At 46.1% G+C, this 25832-nt stretch overlaps 1 protein-coding gene across 1 annotated transcript in view; it reads right to left on the reverse strand.

Annotated features, from left to right (window-relative positions):
* Nucleotides 1-25832, reverse strand: part of LOC112555855 (peripheral plasma membrane protein CASK-like) — a 149455-nt gene that overhangs the window by 7608 nt on the left and 116015 nt on the right. Inside the window, exons 13-20 of the mRNA XM_025224397.1 lie at nt 4569-4793; nt 4080-4158; nt 3601-3686; nt 3002-3082; nt 2582-2650; nt 1239-1337; nt 910-1057; nt 97-237 (exon numbers count right to left, since the gene is read on the reverse strand). Coding sequence (XP_025080182.1) covers nt 97-237; nt 910-1057; nt 1239-1337; nt 2582-2650; nt 3002-3082; nt 3601-3686; nt 4080-4158; nt 4569-4793 — 928 coding nt within the window. The remainder of the gene's footprint in view (nt 1-96; nt 238-909; nt 1058-1238; nt 1338-2581; nt 2651-3001; nt 3083-3600; nt 3687-4079; nt 4159-4568; nt 4794-25832) is intronic.

The following is a 25832-nucleotide window of genomic DNA, read 5'->3' on the forward strand; positions in this document are numbered from 1 at the left end:
CCTGCAGCTAGTGCTGTTTTGCTCTAATGGAAAACAATTAAGTACAATTATGTTTTATAGCTTTACGAAACAAGTGTTTTTGATATGTTAGATTACCTAGCAAAACAAGAGTTTTTCGTTTAAAGGCTGGTAACCTGACGACCTCTTCATAAGTGACGAGATCCAGTTGGTCAAAAATAGCATTGTGTTTGGCAAGATACTTGTCCTTTTTCTTCCGTGCAAACCAGGAGCAATGCACTGTTAAAGGGTTAAAAAAAGGAAAGTCAATATTAAAGTAATAAGAACTACACTTACAGCACAGTCTCACATCCTTTACAACTGTCTAAACCCATTTTTAAAAACAAGGAGCTAGGGGAAAATAAACATTTGTTTAAAAATAAAAACTGCTGTAAACAAACTGCAAGAATTTTGTAGAACCACTTTCTTTGGGATAAATCAATATCCCTCACTGACACAGTTCCTGCTCACATTTCTTCTACATCCAAACCTGCCTCCCACTTCCCCCCAAAAAATAAATAAATCGAATTCTCCAACCTGACTGCAACCTTCTGTAAGAAGCACATAAAAAAAGCCTCAAATAAAGAAACATGGCTAAAATGGATAGAAGTTAAGATGTGAAACAACTTGCAAACTTTCAGTTTGGTTCCAGCTTCAGATAATCTCCCTACATGCTTAAATGTCTTTTTAAAACTGAAATGAAGGAAAGTTTAAGCAGAAGTAAAGAAAGAAGAAAAAAAAAATTAAGTTGAGGAAGAAAGAAGCACAGGGTGAAAAAAAAGAAAGAAAGACACTAATGTAAGATAAAATTGAGCAAAAAGTTCCAGCATCCTCCACAGTACTGTTTCTCCGCCAAAACCATGTGGATCACAAGCCATCACCAAAGAAAACCCATGTCACTTTTCAATGCACCTGCATGTTCTCGCTTGGCTCTCTCTATTGCATTACAGGTTGTCCGCCACTCCTGCAGTTCAGGGGAAGGAATGAGACCTGCAGGCTCAGTGTCCAAACTGTCCCATTTCTTAGCCTGCCACCAGTTGGAATCGTCTTTGCTGATCACCTGCAACATTTAACACAGTCTCTATACAAGTGAGAGTAAACATTTTGTTAGGTGACAAGCCAATACAATATCTGAAGGAATTTTCATTTTGTGAAAGGGAAACAAAAGTTCCAGAACATTATCCTAATAAAAATGAATATAAAAGTAAGCCATGCAGGGTGAATGATGAGGGGGAACTAACCTTGAGGATGTCACCTGTCTTGAAGGAAATGCCAGCCTGGGTGCAAGGAATGAGGTCATCGTCCCTGGGGTCGTAGTCAAACAATGCCCGAACATAGATCTGTGGAGAGATACAAAATAATTTACAGCTGCAAATGGTTACAATGGAACGAACATAAGAGATGTAGAAAGATACAGCGAAACTAGAGTAGTGAAAAAATACAGTGGAACACAGATCTGTGGAAAGATATTGTGGAGTGAAGATGAGTATCAATAAGAGAAGGATGACTTAAGAAAGAGATATTGCGAGCGTGAGAGAGAGAATGGTGTGTGTTATTATAATGTGACTGTGAATGTTAAAGGCAGTTAAAAGAGTAATAAGAAGAAAAAAGACATGTTTATAAATACAACAGGCCAAAACCCACCACAAGACTTAAGCAAACTGTGTTAACCCATTTCTGTATACACTGACACAACTCAAACATGCACTGTCAATCTGAATCGACTGCACTGCCTCGATACAGAGGTATGCAACTGTTTTTGTAAGAGATAAACTTTCTCGTTACCACCATTATGTTAGTGAAAGACTAGAAAAACAATGGAAACAATCTAAAACAAAAACTTATTGAGCAATCCAGGTCAACAGAATAAGCACAATGCTGCTCATCGAAACACCATGCTTGTACAATGCGGTCACCTCAGACTCCACACACGTGGCAGGTAAAGCAATAATAAAACATTAAATAAAAAAATTGATAAACATATTCAGCAGGATGGATGTTAAGAACCAGCTGCATCACAAGGGTACATTTCAGCTTGGATGAACTGATGACAAAAGGCACTAAGACTGAACTTTTGAAAACGAGTATCTGAAGACTGTGTCAAAAGTTGAAATTCAGCTCAAAGTTGGTAGCTATTACTACAACATCCCACTTTCCCTAGCACGTCATAAAGATGTGGTTTAATAATGTTTTTCCATTTTTTTTTTGGAGGGTTTGGGAAGTGTGGCCCTGTTGACCAACTTCTGAAGTCATTAACAGACCACAGGACCACAGACAGATGCTTGTTACTGTCTGAAGATTTAATGCCTGACTTTAGATAAGCAGTCTAGACTAAAGTTAAGCTGCTTCTCACCCAGAAATATTTTGCATTTTGTTCACAAATCAAGGAATATTAATCAGTTAAAAGTCCACACTTGAAACACCGACATACACGTGTAAAAAAAGGAAAAGACAGCAAGTTTAATGTAAGCTGTTTTCTTTAAGGAACAGGAATACAGTGCTTTGTCCTCTAATGTCAAACACACATGACCACCAATGGAAAGCGAGTAAGTTCAAAACGAGGCCAGTGTCAAGCACAGAATACCTCACAGAGGGAGGGAGTGTTTCGGAAGCTTGGCACGATCTTGAGCAAAATGCCACCCCGTGCTTCCTTCTGCAAAAGGGGTACAATTCAATACGAAGGTGAAACATAAATTCATCTATAGACACGTGTTACAGACAGCATAGGGCCTTTGTTTTTGCAACCAGCAAAACTCGTGATGGAAGGACCCCATAATCTTTCTTGTTTTCCTATTTTAGTTTCATGATATTGATGTGGGCATACATTAAAATGAAAAAACAAAAACAACAGAAAGGGAAACGCCAAAAAAAATCCAACCCAACCCCCAAAAACCCAATCAGAATATGACAACGGTCATCCTTGAGGAGTGAGCTGGTTTCGAAAACCAAGACTTGTGCAATGCTGTTATGTTGCTGGTGGCCACTTTTTTTTGGCACCACTTACCTCTTTATTCAAAAGGTTGTCTCCCTTTAGGCCACCATTGGTCGGCAGCACTTTAAACGTGATGGAGCCGCGGAGGTCTCGCTAAAAGCCAAGAGCACAGTCACGTAATGCAGACGACATGCATTTATGGGTGTGGGACTGACACACTGGTCCTCATATCACATTGTAGCCACAGAGATACAAGTCAAGACAGAATGGGCATGAGAGTGGGAACGAGGGAGAAAAAGAAGTTGCTCAGATTTTTAAATGGAAAAATGTGTATGAAAATGAAATATATCAGCATACCACACTAGCCTACAACTTGGCAAATGACATTTAGTATATGAAAGGATTTGTTTTCTTGCATGCTATGGTATGTTTATTGTCCTCTCTGAAAGTATCAAACCCAACCACTCACCCAACAATACTTGGAGAGTGGGCTGCTGAAAAAGCTACATGCAAGTGTACAGGTGGGCTGAATGAGCCTTTAACATATTCTATCACACATAAATCTGCATATGCACTTCATGAGACGAACGGGCTTTACAAATATTTACTCATGAAGAGGGCCACACAAACTCTCATGCCATCCAGCTACTATCTCACAGACACACACTTACCAGCATTCGCTGAAGAGTCTCCACTGGCTGGTTTTGCACAGGACTGCCATTTATTTCTTTGATTTCATCTCCAACATGCAGTGTACCTGCAACAGATCATTAGCAATCTTCTCACAATCCTGCCACCACTGGCAAAATAAAATGCATTGTAAAAATATCAAATACACTCTATTACTGGCTCTTAGTCATTATTTAAATTTTTTTTTACTGGAGTGGACAGAAGGCAGTGCATCTGTAAGGTGTAAGCTTTTGAATTGTTTTAAAGTATACCCATGATGAGGGAAAACTTAACAGGTAAGTGAAAATGCAGATGCTGCAATAAGCATGACGAGGTGAGGAGTGTACAGTCCCTAAGGTCTGTGAAGACCGTACATGCTGTACAACGGTCTGTCAAAACCACAAACCGACCACAACACCACACTGAGGAAGGCAGTAACTCCAGGTATCTTGTAGCACCTTCACCCTGTGTGACCTCTCACCTTGCCGGTGGATCATGCCTCCGTGCAGTATCCTTGCCACGAAACACCGACCCTCGTCGTTGACCTTCAGCGTGATTCCCTGCGAACAGAAACCAGAAATCGTCAGAGGATGTCATGACAGAGAGGTACATCCCTGCCTACAGGATAGTTTTACCCCATCACTAAATTTCTATGACCCTAGCAAGCAGGCAAGACGATGGACTTCTAGATTATCAGCTGACCTCCTAGGTCGTCATTTGTTTTTAATAATAGTCTCCCAACTACCTTCTTCCACGCAGCCATCCGGTCTATAGCTCACCCTGGAGGTAACGTACCCTCATAACTACGGTCACAGGAAATACACTGCAGGAAGCTAATGAAGACATAAATCAAGATAGTCTCGTCCAACACGAGGAGGTTGCGCTGAATACATCACGTGACATAAGCAGCTCGCGGACGTGGTCCAGAGAAACGTCCAGTCACGTGGGCAGTTTTCTGAGATGGACTCACCATGGGCTCGTCTGTGTTTTTCTGGAACTGCACCAGGCGCACCCGCAGGTAGCTGCCGTCGCCGTCCATGGGGGGCAGGCCAGGCTCCGCTATCGTCTGCTCGCCAGCTTCCCCGTTGAAGAAGGGAGGGACCACGGCGGGGCTGGGGTGCAGGGCGGGAATCAGGTGCACCGCATCCTCCGTGTACACCTCGTGTGCGACCACGTCGTGGGCCTGCAGCAGCGCCTGCACACACAGGAGAGAGAGGGTTAACAAACGGTTGAGATGGTTAATACGACCGACACAGAGAGAGAGAATGTGGTAGAGAGAGAGAGGATTAACATGCAATCGAGAGAGGGTCAGCATGGGGCACACACAGACAAAAGGTTAGAATAAGGTCTAGACTCTAGAGTGATAGGAAAAATGTTGACGAACCGTCGCCAGAAGGAGAACACAGTCGATCGAGAAAAAAAAAGAGTTAACATATAGTGGACAGAGAAAGAAATAGAAATGAGAGAGAGAGAATTAACATAGAGTCGATTGAGAAGAAAAATAAATATTTGAGAGAAATGAATAACATACGGTCGACTGACATACGATGCTGGGAGAGGGGAGGGAGAGAGAGAGCTTCGTACATCTGTACTGAGTAGGTCAGGAGAGTGAGGAGGAGGGGTAGATGAGAGGTTATGTGAAAATATCAAGTTCAAACAGTAAATCCACGAAATGAAGAATTAAAAGTCTATTTTAATATATATATAAGTAAAAAGAGAAGTAACGATCTGCGGGGACGGTCTACATGGACTTTCCCCTGATTATCCTGATTCTGATAACAGACGGTTTGTGTAACACGTGTAACACGTGTGTAACCATTGTCTCAACAGCCACGAATGCCGTTTAACGGAATAACTGAGTCTACAGCCTTAACGTCAGCAGAACTCAGGTAACCCTAGAAGGTCGCCCTCTAACCTTTGGTAGGTCTTTATGGTGGAGACCTCACTTTTCTCGGGGGGCGGGGCTCATCTCCTCCCCACCTCGTTGCTTATCTTCCTTAATTAACCCTTGATGGTGTCACATACCCTACTCCCTACAGCTGAGTCGTGGCTCTATTCAGCTCTTTGATTGCACGAGTATATGATACGCAGTTTCCGGTTTCATCATCATCATCGATGTTAGAACAAGATAACAGCATTATCCAGACACTTCCATGGCTCCCATTCATAAGCAATGGGAACTTTAATAATAATAAAAATATTTGTATATCGTGTAAGGAGCATGCTCAGCGCTTAAAACGAGAATGAGACATGGACAACATGAACAGCATAGGAGAGACAGAAGAATATGCAAAAGAACTAACGACGAACAGAATACAACGAAAGAAAATGCAAAGAGGAACAAGAACTGAGAATATTGTGATCCTGCAACTTGACAACGAAACTAAAAGGTAAGATGGCGCACGTGTAGCTGAGCACCGTGCTCTATCTCGATATATATATATACCTGCAATCTCTCTCGTTTATGGCGATTGATGACGAGGCTAATAACTAATTAAAATAAACACTCCTCACACCCAGCCAAACACACCTACAACAATCTAAAAATACATGTAAACCACGCATGGATGGAACAAACTACTCTACACCACATCCTCTCCCTGCAGCCACAGCCGAGACTTTCTCACACGGAGACGGGAAGCAAAATGGCGCCGATACCATGGACTTGCAGAAAGTTCCAGACCCACGGCAGCTCTCATCGACCTCCCACTTTCCCTTCCTCTCCGCCATCATTTGACCCGCTCTTAACCCCGCCACACGATACTCCACAGGCAGTGAAATGGAGGCTTTCATCAAGATGCTGCAGTTGTAGTTGTTTCCACTTACAGACCCACCTGAGCCAAACATAATTCTCAAAACTATAGTTTGAGTTTCGTTTAACCGTGCAAATAACTCACATCCGTTGCGATACTTTGCCTCCCAAGTAGGTAGAAAAGGATAAAATCTGATCAGTTTAGTCACGTGTTCATGTGGTAATAAGGAAGAACCCGGATGCGAATCTCAATCGCAGGTTCACATCTTTTAACACCAGGCACATATGGAAAAAAAAGAAATGCCGATCTTTGGTTCTCCCAACAGTTATTCTGTAGGAGATGCTTCTGTAAAAGATTAATAAAACAAGCTTAATTATAAAAAAGACTTTTCAACTAATACATGTATAGGTCTTTAAATTTAGTATGAAATAAAAATATAATAATTGCTCTAAAGAGAAAGAGGTCTTTGAGCAGAATTTCTGTCACCAAAGGCCTAATTGAAGGGTTAGAGTTACAGGTTGGTGCAAGTTCTGCTGATGGCTCATGATTCATGGCCTCCACGTCTCCCGTTAAAAAAAAAAAAAGAGGGAGAGAGGGTAAGGAGAGGGCGACGACAGTTCATTCACTCTCCATTCCGTGTCACACCGCCCACTAATGAGCGGAGCAGGCGATGCCGCCATTCAGTTAGCAGCGCACATTCAAAAAAAAAAATAAATAATGGAGGACTGGGAGGACTGGGAGGGAGGAAGCCGTCACCAGCTACGCATGCGCGCGGCGTTCATCTGCAGGTTTCGCCGCATCACCTCGCGCGCGTCTCGAGATAATGACTTTTTCTCGCCTTTCGGACCGAGGGTTCTTGCAGGAGCGATGTTGTTCCCCCTCCGTCCTCCGTCCTGTTGCTTCTTTCATGCCGATACCTTCTTCTTGTCTGCAGTGCTGACAAATTACTCCCCCGTCTGCTCCCCGCCACACCAGCCCTACCTCCACCCCGACACCAACCAACACCCTGCCCTCCGTAATCACCATCTCAGTTTCTTTACTCCTTCCATCAGCACTTCCCAGCACGGTGCATCTTTTATCTGCAGCTGTACCTTCCGGGAAGAGGAGGAAATAATAGCCGCTAGATGGCGCCAGGAGTAGGCGTGAAGGACAAGTACAGTGAATAATCAAGAGAAAATATCTTCTCGCAGCATTGTTATTACTACAACACACATACAAACACGTGTGCATGCTATGCTATTTTTAAGCGAGGTTGGAAGATATTTTGTACACATTTTCAGAACAGCACGTGATACCAAGCGAGATAATTTCCAACAAAATCATTATCTCCCTTTTGTTGTATTATCAACTGCAGGAAAACAAGAAGCCCTAAGACATTGTTCGCCAGGCGCCGTCTTCCTGACTCAAGCACCGAACGAACGATGGAGAACAAATATGTCTGGCGCTGGCTGCAACCACGAGCCTCCTCCCCTCTCCCTCAGTGCCGCCACTGCAACCTGTCCACCACCACCATCGTCACCACCACCGCCGCTGGCGTCGACTCAAGCCGTAAAGTGTAGATAACTCCTGATAGAAGTATTGATCCGGGCACCGGAATAACCATAAATATAAAAATAACATCCTGACTCCCCCTCCACGACCATATTCCCCATCCCCAATACTCACGACGCTGACTATAGCGCAAGGACGAGCTGAGAGATATTCTATACGAAAAAAAACAAAACAAAAACAAAATCGAAATGAGAAGTCATGTTGAGAGACTGATAATCCCGCACATACAAATATGTAAACAAAGCGCAATGAGTTTAAAAAACAAACAAAAAAACAAAAACAACAGAAATTTAGATTGCGCACAATTGTGGTTTTATGCTATAAACATTGTGCGATGAGCAAGAGTGAGAGTGCGAGCGCGTGTCGGCGTTGAGTCTGTAGTTATGTTGACAAAAGTTACTCGCCATACATGCACACCCCAGCTCCCTGAGCTACCCAGTCGCAGAACTCACCCCACCCCTGTCCTCCTGGTCGTCTCGAGTGTCACGTGACATGTTATCTTGATGCGGAAAGCGGGAGGTCCTGAAGCTATGTCACTGACTTACATTATTACACCAATCATTTTTTTTTTGAACGGAGGGAGCGGCAGAGGCAAGAAGGGAGACGGAGGGAGCGGCGCAGGCAAGAAGGGAGACGGAGGGAGCGGCGGAGGCAAGAAGGGAGACGGAGGGAGCGGCGCAGGCAAGAAGGGAGACGGAGGGAGCGGGAGAGACAAGAAGGGAACAGACAATTACAATCTGTCGTGTTTTAAAACTCCGAGCACGCATGGCCTGCGGTCTGGTTTGTGACCTGAGATAAGTCGGCGTTAGCACAGTGACAGGCGAACAGAAAAAAAGTTAAAGCTGAAAACGTGAACAAAATATGAAAAATTGGAGAAAATAAGTTTAACGGCAAAACTTGAATAGCACGAGACGACACATGTATACCGGGGAGTTGGTTGACAATGTCAACAACTGAGACTACATAACGGCAAGACTAGTTCAGCCCTGTAAACAACTTGCCATTTCCAGAGATAAATTACCGTAGCTGAGTTTTGAACCCGTACCTTTACGATCATCACTTTTGTTTATATTTTAAGAAGACATCGCCACTGCACCAAGCGGACGGCACACTGGACGTCAACCTGTGGACACCCGAGACCGGGGATGGAGTTCGGGAGGTTCCCTTGTGGAGGTGTGTCGGATAAGAGACCAGCAATGGAAACGATCGACAAACAGGGTTCACCTAAATGTCACTACGTCCCATAAACACGTGACATTTACGTCCCTAACAAGAGTTCTCTTTCCGTTACCCCACTGTAAATGTTTACGTGATCGGAACGTCATGTCCCCGTAATTCCGACGTTGTGTCCCTCTGAAACACAAGACCCTGAAAAGTCCGATACATGTACTAGTCTACTGCTCACGATCTCATCCGATGTTGTCTGTCCATAGAAGCGACGTTAAAGAGGGGATGGGGAAAGTGTGTGTGTGAGTGCGTGTTGGGGAAAGGGAGGGTTGGGGAGGTGAAGGAAGAAGGTTCGATCGACCGTCGCCTGTCCTGGCTGGCCGCCCAAGCTATTTCTGCGCCACAAGACGGATGCAATTTGGGGACAAACACCGGACCCCGGCAGCATCTGCTCCATTTAAACTAGCACGTGCCTGCCTTCAGAAAGGCACGATCATTATCCCCCGCCATCTGAAGATGCTGGCTGTTTGGGCTGCACGCGGAGAGGAACGCAAAAACAAGCCGTTTGCCCACCCACCCCCAACCCCACACTCCCTCCTTCATATCTTCCTTTTAGCCACAAACGAAGGGAGGCACCGGGGGGAGCGCAACAGCGTCCTGCGTTGTCTTGGTGACAAGAAACGGAAACATTTTATTACAAGTCTGCTGAGAGGGGCTGGAGCGAGTAGGGTGAAGATTGAGGAAGATGAACTGTTATTTGGAACCGAATCGTTATTTTTAATGAGCGGGTTTGGCTGATGTGTGTTCACAGGACTTAATACTCAGCTAATCATCTCTCCTCCCCGTTACCGTTCATGTCAATATTTTCAAAATGTCATCGAATACCGCACAACTCTGTTTGCTTCAATGAAAATTAAAAATCTTTGAAGCATTTAATTCCTGTTCGCGAATATTTCATACCGAAAAGTCTCATTTATATTTAAATTACAGTTTCATTTGTCTCAGAGTAAATATTTACAAAAACTCTATTAATATAATTAGTATATAAAATAACTTTATTAATAATTCATAACCAGAATCACTGATACACAAAAGCCGACCAGCAATACGTTCTGGAAGCATGGCGCCACCTATGTAAATTATCTTAATTGGCACGTGACCCGAAGTTCGCCTACACTGACTGGAACATAGAAATGATCGAAGATGGGGTAGTGGTGGTGGTGGTGGTGGTGGTGGCGGGTGGGAATGAGAGCGAAGGGAGAGAATTAAGCCACGTCTTGCTGGCGGTGGAGCGTCTAACGCTGTTACTTCCTCTCCATGGGAAGGAGGACGAGTGTCAAAGACTCTTCTGGTCTTTGGCTAAACTGACAGCTTGACGGCTTCTGGAGCGGCCAGCCTTCCATATCAGCCAGCCTTGCAGACAGCTGGGAGACCTCTGTCTTCGGGGTCGACAGGACCAACCCTGGGTACAGACTACAAGACGGTCGCATTATGTTAGTAGACCAAAACTGATTACAAAAAATCATCCCTGAATTGAAAAAATCTCTCTGAGACCAACTTGGAATATCAATACTGTAACATTCAATCCGGGTGTTCAGGATTCCCCTCTCCTCCCCCACCTACACAACCGTCAGACATTCTGACTGCGCGATTGAACTCTGGAAGTAAGAGGTCGCACTTCATCATGCGCTTGCTGCAAAAGGTCCCCAAAGCCGAATTCCTACTCAACCCCACTCCATTGCCCGAGACATATTTACTGCTGTTGGGAGCACTCCAAAGCCAAAGAAATAGTGTACCCGAGATATAAACCCCAAAAAAGAATCCATCGCTGATTTATCTCTTTCAGCTTTTGCCGTCACTCGCGGTCCAGATTAACGGTCCTCGCAAATTGGTCTGAAATCCGAGTGTGGAACCGGGACATACAGTCTGGGAGTCTATGGTTACCCATTTTCAGAATTTCTTTTTCTTTTTTAGTGGTGGTGGAAGTGATCGTGATGGCTGGGGATGGGTTGGGGGATGGAGCGAGGAAGAAGACATGTCCGATAAGTGGTGCAGTCGTCGCCTTGTTTGTCTGATGTCTCAGGGGAGGAGAGAGAGAGAAGAAAGCAAGTTGTTTCTCAGAGGTCGGTGGTGGTACAGGCCCAGAAGTGTCGGTCTCAGTTCTGTCTCTACAGGAAGGACACGGCGTCTGGTGGCTGATACCAATGTCGGTATAAATGTTGTCGGAAGGACTGAGGTCGACTTGCGGATGTCAACGGGCTTCTTCAATACCTGGCGTCTGTATGTAAGACTGACAGGGTGGGAGAGGGGGAGGGGGAGGCTTTCTGGTAGCATCACTTTTGAGCATTCCCATGCCCATCTAATATATATATAGCATTAAAAAATTCTTATTCATACCAGCAAAAAGATTCCAGTGACCATTTTTGAAAACATTTCGCCCAAGCGTTCACAAAAACCAATCTGCGACTACATGTTCGTGCCAGGTACAAGGTACCCGAATTACACCCGGCATTTCGATATGACTTGTCCTCAGACTAGAGCAAGACAGGTGAAAACAAAAACCACACACACATACCTATCAGACTTCAGCAATTCTTTCTCGGGTTAATTCCATCGAAGAGGCAGATAATTGCAGACAATGTGAAAAGCAAGAAATGTGGGCAACAACACGACAGCAGCTTTGTGAACAGAAGATAAACAGAATGGCATCGAAACAGGTCTCGTTCATTTTATGTCGGAAATTATGGACGGACTGCCTGCTGGCTTCAACTTCACCCCAGAAACACACACACATACACACACAACACTGTCGCCACCAGACTGGCAAACGAGGAAAACGACGAGACCGGCGATGAGCATTAAAACTACTTTATATCCAACACAAAGCTCTGCCAGGCGATAATAAAATACAACTGTCGAATGTTATCTCCGATGAAAACAATCTGTTAGGGCGACGAGAATCTGTAAACTGTGTTACACATCCCACCAGAAGTTACAGCAACTACAGCGACTACAGCAACCGCTGTGACGTCACAACACCTGTTGCCTAGACACGGATGCTTTTTGTCAGACATGAACAAAGAAGAGATTAAAAAAAATTACTTTGTGGTTTGTTTTTCCTTCTTCCTCTGCCTCAGATGGTAACAAGTTCCTTGGACGAGGGGGTGAAAATAAGAATCGCCAATCCTCAAAAGAAAAGGAATTGAAGACTGGAACGTTGAGTACTCGTGCAAGGGGTGGTGGTGAGGAATGAGGAGGAGGAAGAGGAGGAACTTTGACCTTGCATGCGAGATTATTTCAAGAGAGAGAGTGTGTGTGTGAACGCGCACATCTGGCAACCACAAGCCACCCTGGTCAGGTTACCGCCGGTCTAATTTGTCGGCTCCATTTCACAAGCTTCATTACACGCCATGGAAAGGGAAGTTATTATCTCCAGCAAGTAGGGGCAGTAATCTCTACCTGCACGTCCACCCCACTCCACCCCACCCATCCAAACCCCACCCTAAGCCCCGCCACATCGCCGCTTTTCCACGTCCCTCTATACTCTCCCTCCTTCTCTCTCTCTGTCTTTGTGGCGCTGTGCCGACAGTTTCACGGCCCCACAGGTTGCCTCCCATCGATTACACGACACCAGCGTCTGCTGCAACAATGTATGGAGCTTTGTATGTTTGTATGTCTGCCATGTATGTAAGGCGTGCTGCTTGTGTAGCATGCATATCTCAACTCGTCATCGATGAGTGGCGAAATAATGAGGTTACAATGATGATGATGATGATCTTAAATCCAAATGTCTCCGCTACATTCCCTCATGGCGGGATGAAGAGGCGTTAAAGGCTGGCACCGGTTGACAATGACTGGTCCCCTGGTACCGGTCCTCGGGTAGGGGTATAGGGTGCAAGGGTGGGGGCGAGACGGACGAGAAGAGAATAACCGTCTGACAAGGTGCTAACATTATTTTTGTCAGCGTTCATCTTCATTCCACGCGGCGCTCACTCTGTCCGTCAGTCTGTCTGTGGTCGGGTCTGGTGGTTCGTTCCTCTGATCAGACATCGATGTCGTCTGCAATAAAGCGAACATGTCACTCCCACAGACCGGGAAGATGAGGTGGTCGTGAAGGGTTGGCAGCCCGATGTTCTTCAAAAAGTCTTTGAACTGTACAGGTGTCAAGAAGCACCGTTGATGGACACTCACTCTTGTCTGACAGAAGTCTCCCAGTTACTTGTTGAGTAGTACTGCGCTCATCAAGCTCCAACACTTCGATAAGTTTAACGAGGGTCTTCTATTCTAAGTTAAATCTTTGAATCAAATAATGATGACAGTTTATACAGAGCCTGTCCCAGTCCTATGGGAGAGCTCATGGCGCCTTGCAAATAAGGAGGACAAAGAGAAATTCGAGAAATCAAACAAACCGACAAGAAAGGAAAATGGACAAGGCATGGAACGGGGAGAAATAAGTGCGGAGCTGTAAGATCGAACACTGTACATTATCCATCAAGCCTATTACATCAAAGCAAATGCACAAAGTTCATATTGCATAATGGAAAAGTCTTGTAGACACCAAGGAAACGGAAGAGCAGAGCTGTCTGTGGAGCTTAGCTCCCTTTACACAGTCCAAGACTGACAGTTGATAATGTCATCTGGTATGCCGGCGACATCCACGAAACAAGAAACTTTACTGAGACCAAAATGGCATCGTCAGAGAAAAATAAAACTGTTAGAAGAGCAGGTAAAATATCAAGCTCACGAAAAAACAGTCCAGCACAATCACAACGGGTCAAACCACGGACTCCAAATGAAAATTAATTCAGAAAAAAAAGTTGACATCCAGAGAAATCCTGACAGCCACCCTCCTCTTGTCGATAGAACGAAGAGACATCACTTTCAGTTCTGTCGAATGTCTTTTTTCAAAATTAATGAAATTGTGGAAGAGATGCCATTGATGTCTGAGGTGTTCTTGTATCGGGAGGCGACAGGTGAAGACCTGGTGGCTGTGAGCTTCTGCTCGCTCACTTAGCATGGACTGGATGACTCGCCTCATGCTTCTGGTGAATGTTTTCTACCTTTGGCAGGTACCACGTGATTGCCTCCATGCTGAGTGTCAGTCTTTGAATTCTCAGATTCTATGTCACAGAGCAGTGAAGACTTTGGTTGTTTCTTCTAAATCCTCCTTCAGCAACTCAGCTGAGGCGTTGTCCTCCATTCAGACTGCGATCATCCATCTCGACCTCTCCTCCGTAACAAGACTTTGTGAATGGTGTGTTAGTTTGTCTAGTGTTGTCTAGTCTTGTCTAGTCCGGGTGCTTCAAAGGACACTGTAAAGTTGTAAATAGGGGACAGAGGGAACAAAAAATAAATAAATAAAAAAAGAGAAAAACAACCGTAGAAAAACTAGATTGAGAGAGAAAAGACAAAACAACCACCCAAAACTGACAAAGACACAAAAAAGACAAACAAGGAAAAAAAAACACCCAAGAGACAGCACGATAGGGACAGAGAAAAAAAAAGAGAGCAAGAAAGAGAAACACACACAACAGAGAAAGAGAGAAACAGAGAAGATAACGAGAGAACGGGGACAAAGAAAGAGAGCAAGAAAACACAATCATAAAAGAGATGGAGAGAGGGAGAGGATGTAGAGGCAAGCGAGGCCATATTTTTCTCAACCTGTTGCTGCGGGATGCCCATCGCTCGTTGTTGTGTCACATATTGATCCTCCGTGCACCTCCTCGGAGCCTGCGTTGCTATGGGCAGACGAGGCTGCTCCTCCATCACGTTTCCGCAGGAAAGAAGCCGCCTTCATCATCGCACAGTGAGTCCATCAAGCGCCGACCCTCACAGAAATTCCTCGAGTGCATGCATGCACGCACGAACATTATGACAATAAAAAAAAAACTGCCATTCCTCCTCTTCCTCTCTCGCCGACAAAGGGAAGAGAATACAGAATCTGAGTGAACACAGCTTCGGATGTACTTAGACAAGGTGGAAAAAAAAGACGGAATGAAGAAAGAACGAATAAAAAAGTAAATTAAATAAGACGGTAAGAAATCATCTGAAAGACCTGGCCACAACTGGGGGTGGCATGTGGAGAGAAGGGTGGACGAGGGCGGCTAATGAGAAGATGGCAGACGATGACGGCAATGAAAGAACTCGGCCAGCGCTCGGCCATGTGATCACGTGAGGTCATTTCCTGCGGTAAAGAGGAGGATAAGTCGAGAGACTTGCAGCACCACCCCACAGTCCACCTGACAGCAGACCCTGGCAGACGACAGGTTATTTCCTAGGGCCGCAAGTGATCAGACCAGCTCGAGGACTGGTTACTTCCCGCACCCGGGGAGATCGGAGGGTTTTGATGGACAGGAGTGCCCTCCGAACTTCTTCCTCCGCCGAGACTTTCAGACATCAAGTAAACCAAAGAGTGGAGACTGGGAATAGCAGGGAGTGCACTCCTGAGAGGCTGCTCCTCCCCCTGCCACCCACACCTGCTAAACCGTTACCAACGCCTCGACATCTATTTTTTTCCAATATTAAAAGCGACAGCTAAAGGTCAGAAGGCGAGGAGATGGACGGGTAGGTGGTGAGATAAATCGAAAATCTTGCTACATCAGTTCTACCTGCTTCTCGCCGTCATAGTAACACACAAACAGGTAAACCTCAAGGTTATACCTATAATAATAATACCTATATATAAACCACACAGGTACGAAAAAAGAACATACCGGACCTGATCGTGTTTGATACCCATCGTCACTCGTGCACTGGCGGTGACCTTTTGGGTCAATGAACGCAGCACGGGGGAGACAGGAAGTCGCCTCCGGTTCGATGACGTACTACGTGATAGTCAGCTGTCGGGGGGACAGCTGTCGGCGCTCGTACGCACACACATGGCCGCGTAGCTCACTGAGTGTTACAATCAATACACGGTGAGTGAATGTGATCTGACAGCCACACCACCACCACCACCAACAACAACAACGAACAGAAGGAAAAAAAACAGACAAAAAGATACAACGAGGAAAACAGGACCAGGTGGTTGGGTGGGAGGAACAAGCAGCATCCACCCAGTCATTGGATCCGAGAGAATGCCAGAGTGTGGGGGTGAAAGGTGGGGTAGTTCATAGTAAGATCATCCGGGTGCATTGAAGGCCAGCGGGGGCTAACAGACTAATGATGATGATCATCATGATAATGGAGCGTTAATTTAGCCAAATCCACGGAAAAAAATTATCCTGCATTAGGGTTTAGGACTGTGAAGATGATCTAATTACACGAGCTTAATGAGTTTTCCGAGTCTTTGTCAAGATTATTAAAAAAAAATGTGCGGAGGAAATGTGAACACGTGACAGGATAAGTCCATCGTATCCTAATGACATCATCGTTGCAAATGAATGTGATTTGCATGTCGATCTCTCTATCTCTCTCTCTCACGCACGTGTCCTCTTACCTGGCAACTCCCCCACAGGCCGAGGTCAAGGTCGAGGTCAGCAGCTTGAAAGGTGCGAGGTGTTTGCCTCTCCTACTCCTCCTCCCCTCACTCCTCGTGCCTGGCGCTCACAGAATACAGTCTCCCCCCCTCCACACACACCACACCGCGCATGCTCAAGACTCAAGGATGACGAATAAGAAAATCGACTTTCCGCGGACTGAGGAGGAGACGCAGCGTGCCCGAGCGTCCTGCAACGGATTTTCACCCACCATCGCTTCACGCCTGCCGCCTGCCTGGTCGGCCGGCCGGCTGGCTGGCTGGCTGTGGCCAGACACCGAGGCCACGAGTAATTCCTCCTCCACCCCATTTCCACTGGGACCTTAGGTCACGGGACCTTTCTTTCCATCCGAGAGAAATGATCGTGGGGACTTGGGGTGCGTTTGTCTGTGAGAGAGAAGGAGGAACAAGTTGAGGGTTTGAACCTTTGCCTGCCTCACGACCGACCCCCGGTGTCTCCGCTCTGCTGCCAAACGTGAAAGGAGAGAAAGATCCGGTTGGAGGCGCAGGAGGACATTGCACAGACTGGAAGGAAAGGAAAAGGAGAAAGAATGAAGGAGTGGAGTAGGGAATCGATCACAGCAGCCGTCGACTCACCCCTCCCCTCCAACAACTCCATCAACCTCGCCGTCACTGCTGGTCCTCAGCCGCCGCCGCCGCACGCGTCCCTGCTGTCCAACACGAGCGGCTACCTTCTTTCTTCCCGTCTTCGGTGTTGCACGCATGCACGCACGTACGCACACAACACGCTTCAGTGCATGTCGACGAAGCCGCAAAGTGCCGTGGATCCCCGTCTAACGGTTTTGCTAGGGAGTCTGTAGTCCCAGGTCTCAACGGGTCTGTGATGTTTCCATTCAAGTTTGCACTCTTCTGTGAGCTGCATGCGATGTCGGGTGCGTTGGGGTGAATACGGGTGGAGGGGGATCAGATAGAAGAGGAGAGGGATTAAGAACCGAGTCCACACGCGTGTCAAAGAGAAAGTGTTAGTGTGGCGAGGAGGGATCAGGGTGGTTGGGGTGATGATGGTGCTGGACACAGTTTCCGGGTCGTGGCTGTGATGACCGGCGTTAGAACTGCTAAGGGTGCCATCACCCTAACGTCACGAGCGAGGGACGGCAATCAGCATCATCAACAGCAACAGTAGCAACAGCTTGTACTTGTAGCCTCGCCATTGGATGATGATTAACTTCTCCTCCCCACCCCTACACTCACCCCCATCACCCAAGACTGATCTCCATAACCAGCTCCACTCACTTCCCACTCTCTCCACTAATCATTCCATCAAACCAGACGGTGTCGAATCACAGCTGCCACAGAGCTTGAAAAAAAGGAAAAAATCTAGAAAACTACTGCAACACAACAGGATATTCTAACAGTAGACATGCTGCCAGCTGTTGCACTGACTAACGCTGCCGAACCAAAATGGTGACGCGCTGATGGAGTGACATAGAAAAGGTTACAGTAGACAATGACCGAGTCTCTGCAGCTTTCACGCTGCTTCCAAAAGCAGACGAACAGGCAAACAAGCAAACAGATGAATAACCTTCAACGAATATCCCTTAAATGACAATCCCTCTGAACATCAACTCTGAAAGTCAATATCTGCCAAATTCTCTCTCGGGTGGTTGGGACGGTGTGTCGTCGAGGGGTTGGGGGACACAGACCCCTGAGACTGGAAGGAGCGACGGCAGAAGACGGAAAGCGCGACAGGTTTCCTCTCGCCGCAGTGTCCCTCGCGTGCGTCGAGGGCTTCACCTTTGACCTCCATTCCCAACAATGGCGTCGCGTGCCCAGTGGACCCGAAGACCCGAGTCATGCCCAACATGCTCCTGTGGACTCCTCGTCCCTTCTTGGAGGTCGGAGAAAGACAGCCCGCCGTTACACAGCTTTTCGTTTTCTTTATAACATTTTTTAACGGGAGCAAGTAAGCAAAAGAGAGAGAGAAAGAAAGCGAGAGGCGGGAGAAATAAATTTATGAACCTACATTTTTTGTTTAGCATCTCTCCTTTTTAAATTCGTCAGCTCACCTCACGGAGACTTACAAAGAACCCAAACTTCACACAACCATACATAATAATGTACATATACTAGCAAGCGTATTCTTGAAAATGAATGTTGACAAACATCTTAAATTGTTTAAATGGACCAAACAAAAAACAACAAAAAAAAAAAAAAAAAAAAAACCAACCCCAGATGAAGCAAGGAGGGAAGGTGAGGGAAAGAGCAGTTCAAAGAAAGACAGAAGGCAAGACAGGACATCTATAAATAACTAACCATAAATACCTGGCAATCCATGTCTACTGTCGCTAGCTTTTTCAACTTAAGTCTTAGCCACGCCATGTCACCGAGACCATCACGTGGTCTGTCGAGACTCAAATTTACTCAGCAGTTGACAACGTGGCCAAGCCCGCCCCCTCAAAACAAACAAAACAAAAGCACACATTATTTACTTCACCAGGAAAGATTCTACAAAAACCCAGGACAGAAATACCTTCTTCCTCGTAGCATCATTCTCACTTTGTCCTCAGTCTAAACATGACGACTATAGCGCTACAGGTGGCGCCATCTTGGTATCTTCCAACTGCCAATAACTAAATTAAACAATGCCAAAGACACCCCCCTTTCTCCCCATCCACAAGGAAGCAGGATGATATCACTGTAGCACAGTTGCTGAAGGGGAATCTCATGGGAGAAGCTGGAGACGAAAGCGAGGCTAGGAGGCGGGGGAGTGGTAGGCCAGACAAGACTAGTCACGTGACGTATCGACAACGCAGCCCTTATTCCTGAAAGCAAGGCAGGAGTCGACTACGCTTCCTGTCCTACCCCACCCCTCCTACTTCCAATCTCCTCGATTGATACCCAGGGAAGTAGACAGGGTCGTCGCCTGTATGGCAGAAACTGATGAGAGAAGTTGAGTTCGGTTCATCGACTCTCTGGCGGATTAACTCAGCGGCGGAAGGTTTTAACTGATGCACCCATGTCATCTTATGACTCCCCCAATCCCCCCAAAAAATGGTAAAGACTGGGGGTAATGATGGTGGTAGGCGGTGGAGGGTTGATGGTGACTGAAAGTATGGCAGAAAGAGGATGGAATACACCAGAGAATAGCAACAATGGACACGGCACGTCCTGACGTCACTGGCGCCCCTGTCGGCTACTCTACGCGATCGATGACGTCACCGTTTCGGCAGTGACGTAACCGCAATGACATCATCGGAGCAGCCGTGCGCGACGACGTGGCTGCAGACCTCTCACGCGACGTTACGAGACATCGTCTGCACGACGGAGACAACCGACACTTCTGTCCTCGGCTGGAAAGGCGAGTAGCGGAGTGACTCACGACATAAATGGAAGGAAAAAAAAAGTCTTTTTTTGAGGGCAGGGGAGGCAAAAGCAGTTGGCGACCGCCGCAGTGGTTAAAAGAAATTCGTAACCATGGAAACGTATTGTGCGAGTCCGACAGATTAAAGCACTCGGCGCAGCAACACACTGACAATGAAGTCTATGCACGGAATGGAAGTACCTCCGTGGATTTGATAATTTTCAGGATGGAGGAGTACAGAAGGAGTATGAAAGCTTACAAGCAGGACAAAGTGTGACTTCTATTTTTAGCAACAACGCTGCATTAAGGTCAGGGGTCAGATGCACGGCCCGGCGTGCGTGGCGCGAGCTCCGTGACTAGCGGCTCTGCAATCACACATAAACACCTTCTACTTTATGAGCCTTGTCGAGGATTGCCATGACTACGAGGCTCCGTTGCGAGTAGCACGTCTTTACCTGCCGCTGGTGTGCAGGTGTGCAGGTGTGCATGGCAACAGCCATTACCATCGCCGTGACGCAGCCTCCGACTGTCCTTTTCCCAACGTTTTCATGGCGAGGCAAGGTATGCCTTCTCGTCTAGTCGCCAGCACCTCGGTCCAAATTATTGCAAATCGTTTCGACTATGCGAACATCCCCAGCGGCACTTTATGCATCCGAAGTGTGAAGGACAACAAACGTGGCGCTCAATAAATCAAACGGTCCACAGCACCGTGACAGTAGGAGTCATTTAAATTAACAGTTTCTGCACAACACAACAACCAAGGAGTTCAGCTGCACAACAGAATTCTTTAAAGACAGGCATTGAAATCTGTTTAAATAATCACAGTGCAAAATAAAATTTTAAGACGTTCTTAACTAAAGCCGTTTTAAGGAAGATAAAACTATTTAAGTTATACCTTCGTCAGCACAATTTATTTGTTATACTCTTGAGAAAATCTAACCACCATACGAGCTATTTTTGAACACAAAAGTTGCTAAGCTGCTTCTTTAAAAACGGTTTTAAGTTTCAGAAAGTTTTTAAGTCTTGTGCCAGGGTTCTGAAACAAAAGCTTCCTGTTGTAAATGAGGGACACAGAAAGGGGAACTGTTTAGCAAGGTCTTTTCACTCCTCTCCTCAAAATAATAAGCGAAAGGAATAGGTGGTTGGGTATGGGAGGGTGATGAGGGGCTCGCGTAGAGACAAACGTCTGCCACTGAGTCATGCACGCTTCCATCCGGTACCACGACATGCGCACACCTCTACCATGGCGACCGTCTTCAGCAAGGGAGGACAAGTGTCCCTGGGTTACACACACAGGCGGTTAAGAACTCCTTGCTTTCATCCCCACCAGCTGTGACTGCACAGCTTGAGGGATCTTTTTTTTTTGTTTTTAATTCTGGAGAGTAAGCTGCTGTCAGTGCAACTCTGTCTGCACTTAATTACAATAAACTGGACATCAACGAGTGTTTAAAAGTCTTTTCTTTAGGAAGTCTCTAAGCGACTGCACAGATAAATTACCTTGTCCGATGTCAGAATTTTTTTAAAAAAGAAAAAGTTGAAAGAAAAGATGAGAGAGTTAAGGACACGATGCTTCGCCGCCTCCTCTCCCCCAACCCTTCTTCAACTTCAGTTCACTGTCTTTCCATCATATATATATAAAATCAACCATTCATGATGTCCTAAAATTTAACGACCTAAATCCTGTTAATATTCTGTGCTCGTGTCGACCACATCCGGGCTATTTCTGCCATATGACCACCGACAGCATAACAACTATACAATCGATATCGCCGAAGCCAGAGTAGTGCCATCCACAAGATGCCAAATTTCAGAACGAAAAATTTTCTTTTTTATTCTGTGCCGAGGAAGCATAAGTCAACCATTTGAGCTGGAAACAGCAAATCAATATTCCTTTTTCATCCAAGGAAAATAATTCTTTGAATTTTTTTTTAAAGATATTATTAGAAAAGTCAAACTCGCATGCACATATACGCGAACACACCGACACACTGTCAACGAATATAAAAGATAAAAACAAGACAGGACTAATTAGTTGAATGAATGGGTTTGGTGCTTAGCAAATTAGAAGAAGGAATTAAAATAAAAATGAGTGCATCCAACTTTTTTGGTGTTAATAATGTGGCTGTGGAGACTCCATGAACGACTACAGACAAGGCACACACGTACTTACAGATGTAAACATCAGCTCAGGCTCGCGCACGATGTACACACAGCTGCACACGCAGTCGCAGGAAGCTGAGGATGAGCAGCAGTCAGTGTTTGAACAAAGCCGCTACAGACCAGCTGTGCAACATAAACATTATGCTAGCTCCAGGTGGCGGCAGCAGTAGTTGCACGGCAAGGGAGAAGACTTGAGGATGAAAAATAATGAAGAAACCTCAGAACGCCGCAGCGCGCACGACTACAACCTCCACCCCACCACCACACATACCCACCACACATCTGTACTCCCCTCCTCTCGCCATCTCCCAGCCTCGTCATCACCGCCAGTTCACCTTTGTTTACTGAAATCATTTACTACCTGGCCAAGCACCCCAGGAACTCGTGACGTGTGATTAAGTCTGTCGGGTGGCTGGCGGCACGTGTACAAAGTTCCCGGACATTCTCCGGGTATCTTTATTGTTCTTTACCTTACTGAGTATAATATTCACTTTATTGTTAGTCGCCTTCCCGATCCTCCCACCACATCTTCCATCTTGAGGGTTGTATATAATTTTTCTGGACTTGGACTAACCTGTTCGGGTGGAAACTGCACGACATGGCTTCCAATTAACCCCTCCCCGTGGATGCTGTCCCCTTTTTTACGGTAACCTCCCCTTGGTTTGCCCAAGAGAAGACTTGTGTAGCGAGTGATTTGTGAGGGTGGAAGGACTGCCACTTCGTGCTGGGTTAAGTTTTCAATTTATATTCTGTTGTTGTCCCCTGACACCTCTGTGACTTTGTTGTTGTTGTTTTTTCTTTTTAAAGCCAACTGATTGTGATGTAGACTACTTCGCACACAAGAGGCCGTCATCGCCATCTGTCACCAGAAGCTCTGGTCTAAATATTGGGAATCTCTGACTTTAGTGTAGGACTGAAAAATACAGAGCACCTCCCTCTCACATAAAGGTCAAGGCGGAAGGGTGAGAGAGTGTGTGTGTGTGGGTGGACAAGGGTGTCGGGGAAAATTGAGAAATGTCTCAAAAACATTTCCAAGGCCATATCCAGCGCCAGACATCCTTGTCTGCTACTTGCAGATGATAGCTGGAGCATGTGGTCTGCAATTTCGGACCGAATGGTTGTCACAACAAGACTGAGACACCATCTGCCTGTAACCTCCTGCCAGTCCTCGTCTGTCACATCTTCAACTCTTACAGAAGTTTGAGAGAGAGAGACTTCCTTATTGTGGTTGGACATATAAAGTATGGTACACGCCCTTAGACAAAGGGAGGAGGAGAGGGACTCGATCACTGGTGGAAATGAGGTTCTTGAACCTTAGAGTACAACTAGAAAATAGTGGAGTGAGTGAGTAGTGGGGAAAGAAATTTAAAGTAATTTTTCTTATCTTTTCGTCACAGCAATGTACTCACATTCTTTCTCTCTCTCTCACACAGAAAAACGATAATGGGTCTTCTCACAACCGCCCCGTCATAAAGCACAGCTGCTTCTCGTCGAATTAGCCAAACTGTTTGCCAGTTGTCAGACGACCCACGGGGTTGCTGACATAAATGTTTCAGGATGGTGCTAGAAGAATGGTACCTAGTGAACGAAGCATTCCTGTGATTCTGGGAAAAGGGGTCCAGTCCCCTCGACCTCGCTCACCCAACCACATCTAACCACAGACGGTAAGACAAAGAAAATGTTTCCAAGAGTGAAGACCGAAGCTCAATTCTGAGAAGGGTTTCGAACGAGGAATGTTTGAAGCGAAAGAAGCCATTACAATCATTCGCCCCAAACCTGCCCAGTACACTGTGTATTATCAGGAATTATTCCTAAATAATAACCGACAGTCACACCCCTTCCCACACCACCACCACCAGCATCCACATCTGCATCTAGCTCCACCAGGAAGCTGGACACAGAGCAGTTTTGATGAAATGCAGACCTGCGCTGTCACTCATCTTGTACAGTTACATCTCCTCTAAGGTGACTGCAAACAGCTGCTAAAGACAAGCCAACCATGGCATCCTTGTCATTTGCTGCTATTCAATGATCTTATTCGAGCAACTTTTCTCTTTTCTACGGAATTTGTGGCTAACCCCTTTCTGGCTTTCAAGACTTCAAAAAAAAAAAACCAACAACAACAACAACAAACAAAAGAAAAAAAACCACGGAAAAACAAAAAGAAAAACAAACAACAACAAATAAACAAAACAAAACACGGAAAATCAAAAACAAAAACAAACAAAAGAACAAGAACAAATAAACAAAAGAAAACACGAAAAAACAAAAACAAACAAAACAACAGCAACAAATAAACAAAACAAAACACGGAAAAACAAAAACAAAACCAACCCCCCAAAAAAAAAAAACAAAACAAAACAAACAAAACCAAACACGGAAAAGAAGTGATCGATAACTAGAAAATAATTGAGTGAAGGGGTCATTCACCAAGTCTATCAACACCCGTCTGTGTCCAAAGCGGGATTTGAACGTGAACAAGCACTGCCTGGCAGGTTTGAACAATCACGATGCTCTGTAGGTTGTCAGAACCCGACAGTTGGAAGAGTTCAGAACAATATGTCATCCCACAGCAAGGGGAAAGGAAAAGGAGGTCAAGTATGTGCTCTCTGGAAATGTGTACTTTTCTAAAATGGGGAGGAAATATGCGCTGAGATGCTTGTCGGGTATCTCCGACATCCAAACCGTCACAATAGATACACCTCCACCCACAACATAATAATTATCACCGTAACAATCACAAGACAGGAAGTGATGTTATCCACCATCAACGTTGATGCAGTAGATTGAATTCCTGGAGCATCTGGAAGCAAAGAAATATTTCGAAAGTGTAGTGAGGTTACTTGCTTACCTCTCAACTTCCACCCCAGACCGTAACGACTGTTTCCTGTAGGTCGGTTGGTCGCTGACCTGTGTCGCTGAACGAACCCCCCACTCACAGGATGGAAGTACATGGGAGGAGGACAGGAGGGGTGGGAGGCCAGAGACCAAACAGCAAGTGGGTGACGTGGCACCCAGCGACTGCGGCGCCCAACGTTTTTCCGACTCAACGTGGAAAGAGTTAAGAAAACAAACACAACAAACTCCAGCAACTACAGCGGCTGTGGGCAGGATGGATGGAGGGTCTGGAGGGGGATGTAGACCTTGCCTACACCACCCCCCTACCCCGTTACGTTACTGGCAATTACCGCCACGGCGGTTCCGCAAGACGGCGCCCGCTGGCGGAGGTCGGACGCACCGGCTCGTCGCGCGCCTGCAGGATGTGGGGCGAGCTGACGCACGCACGCGCTCGGCACGAGGCAGCAGCAGCAGCAGGAGCCTGACACGCGGTCCGTTCTCGCCACTGCCCAGACGTAACGGCCGCCTCCCCATCATCCATCTTCTTTCCCATCCTTTCTCCTCCCGCCATCCCACATTCCGTGCTCCACCCCAACCTCACCCGACGACTCCCGAGCAACGGCGTGACGACGATGAAGCTCAAGCATGGCATCCATTTTCCCCCTTTGTCGCCGTCAGCAACGAAAGTTGTCAACACAACAACCACCCCCTTTCCCTCTTATCTCAAGTGTCCGAGGTTGGCCTCTAGGTGGCGTGACCTTTCTATCTACTTCCCCCCCTCCTCACCCCACTTCTCCTCTTTCAACTTTTCTCTCTCCGATGTTGAAGACGATGCACGTGAAGCAAACACCAAGCGGCACAGCTGTGACAATGATGACAGAGCCTGTTGTTACGAAGCAGAGGTGACGTTACCCCAGGTGTAGCTGTGGATCAGAAAAATAACACTCCGGGGAACATCTCTGCATC

The sequence above is a fragment of the Pomacea canaliculata genome, linkage group LG14 (assembly GCF_003073045.1).
Source record: "Pomacea canaliculata isolate SZHN2017 linkage group LG14, ASM307304v1, whole genome shotgun sequence".
NCBI classification, from domain to species: Eukaryota; Metazoa; Mollusca; class Gastropoda; order Architaenioglossa; family Ampullariidae; genus Pomacea; species Pomacea canaliculata.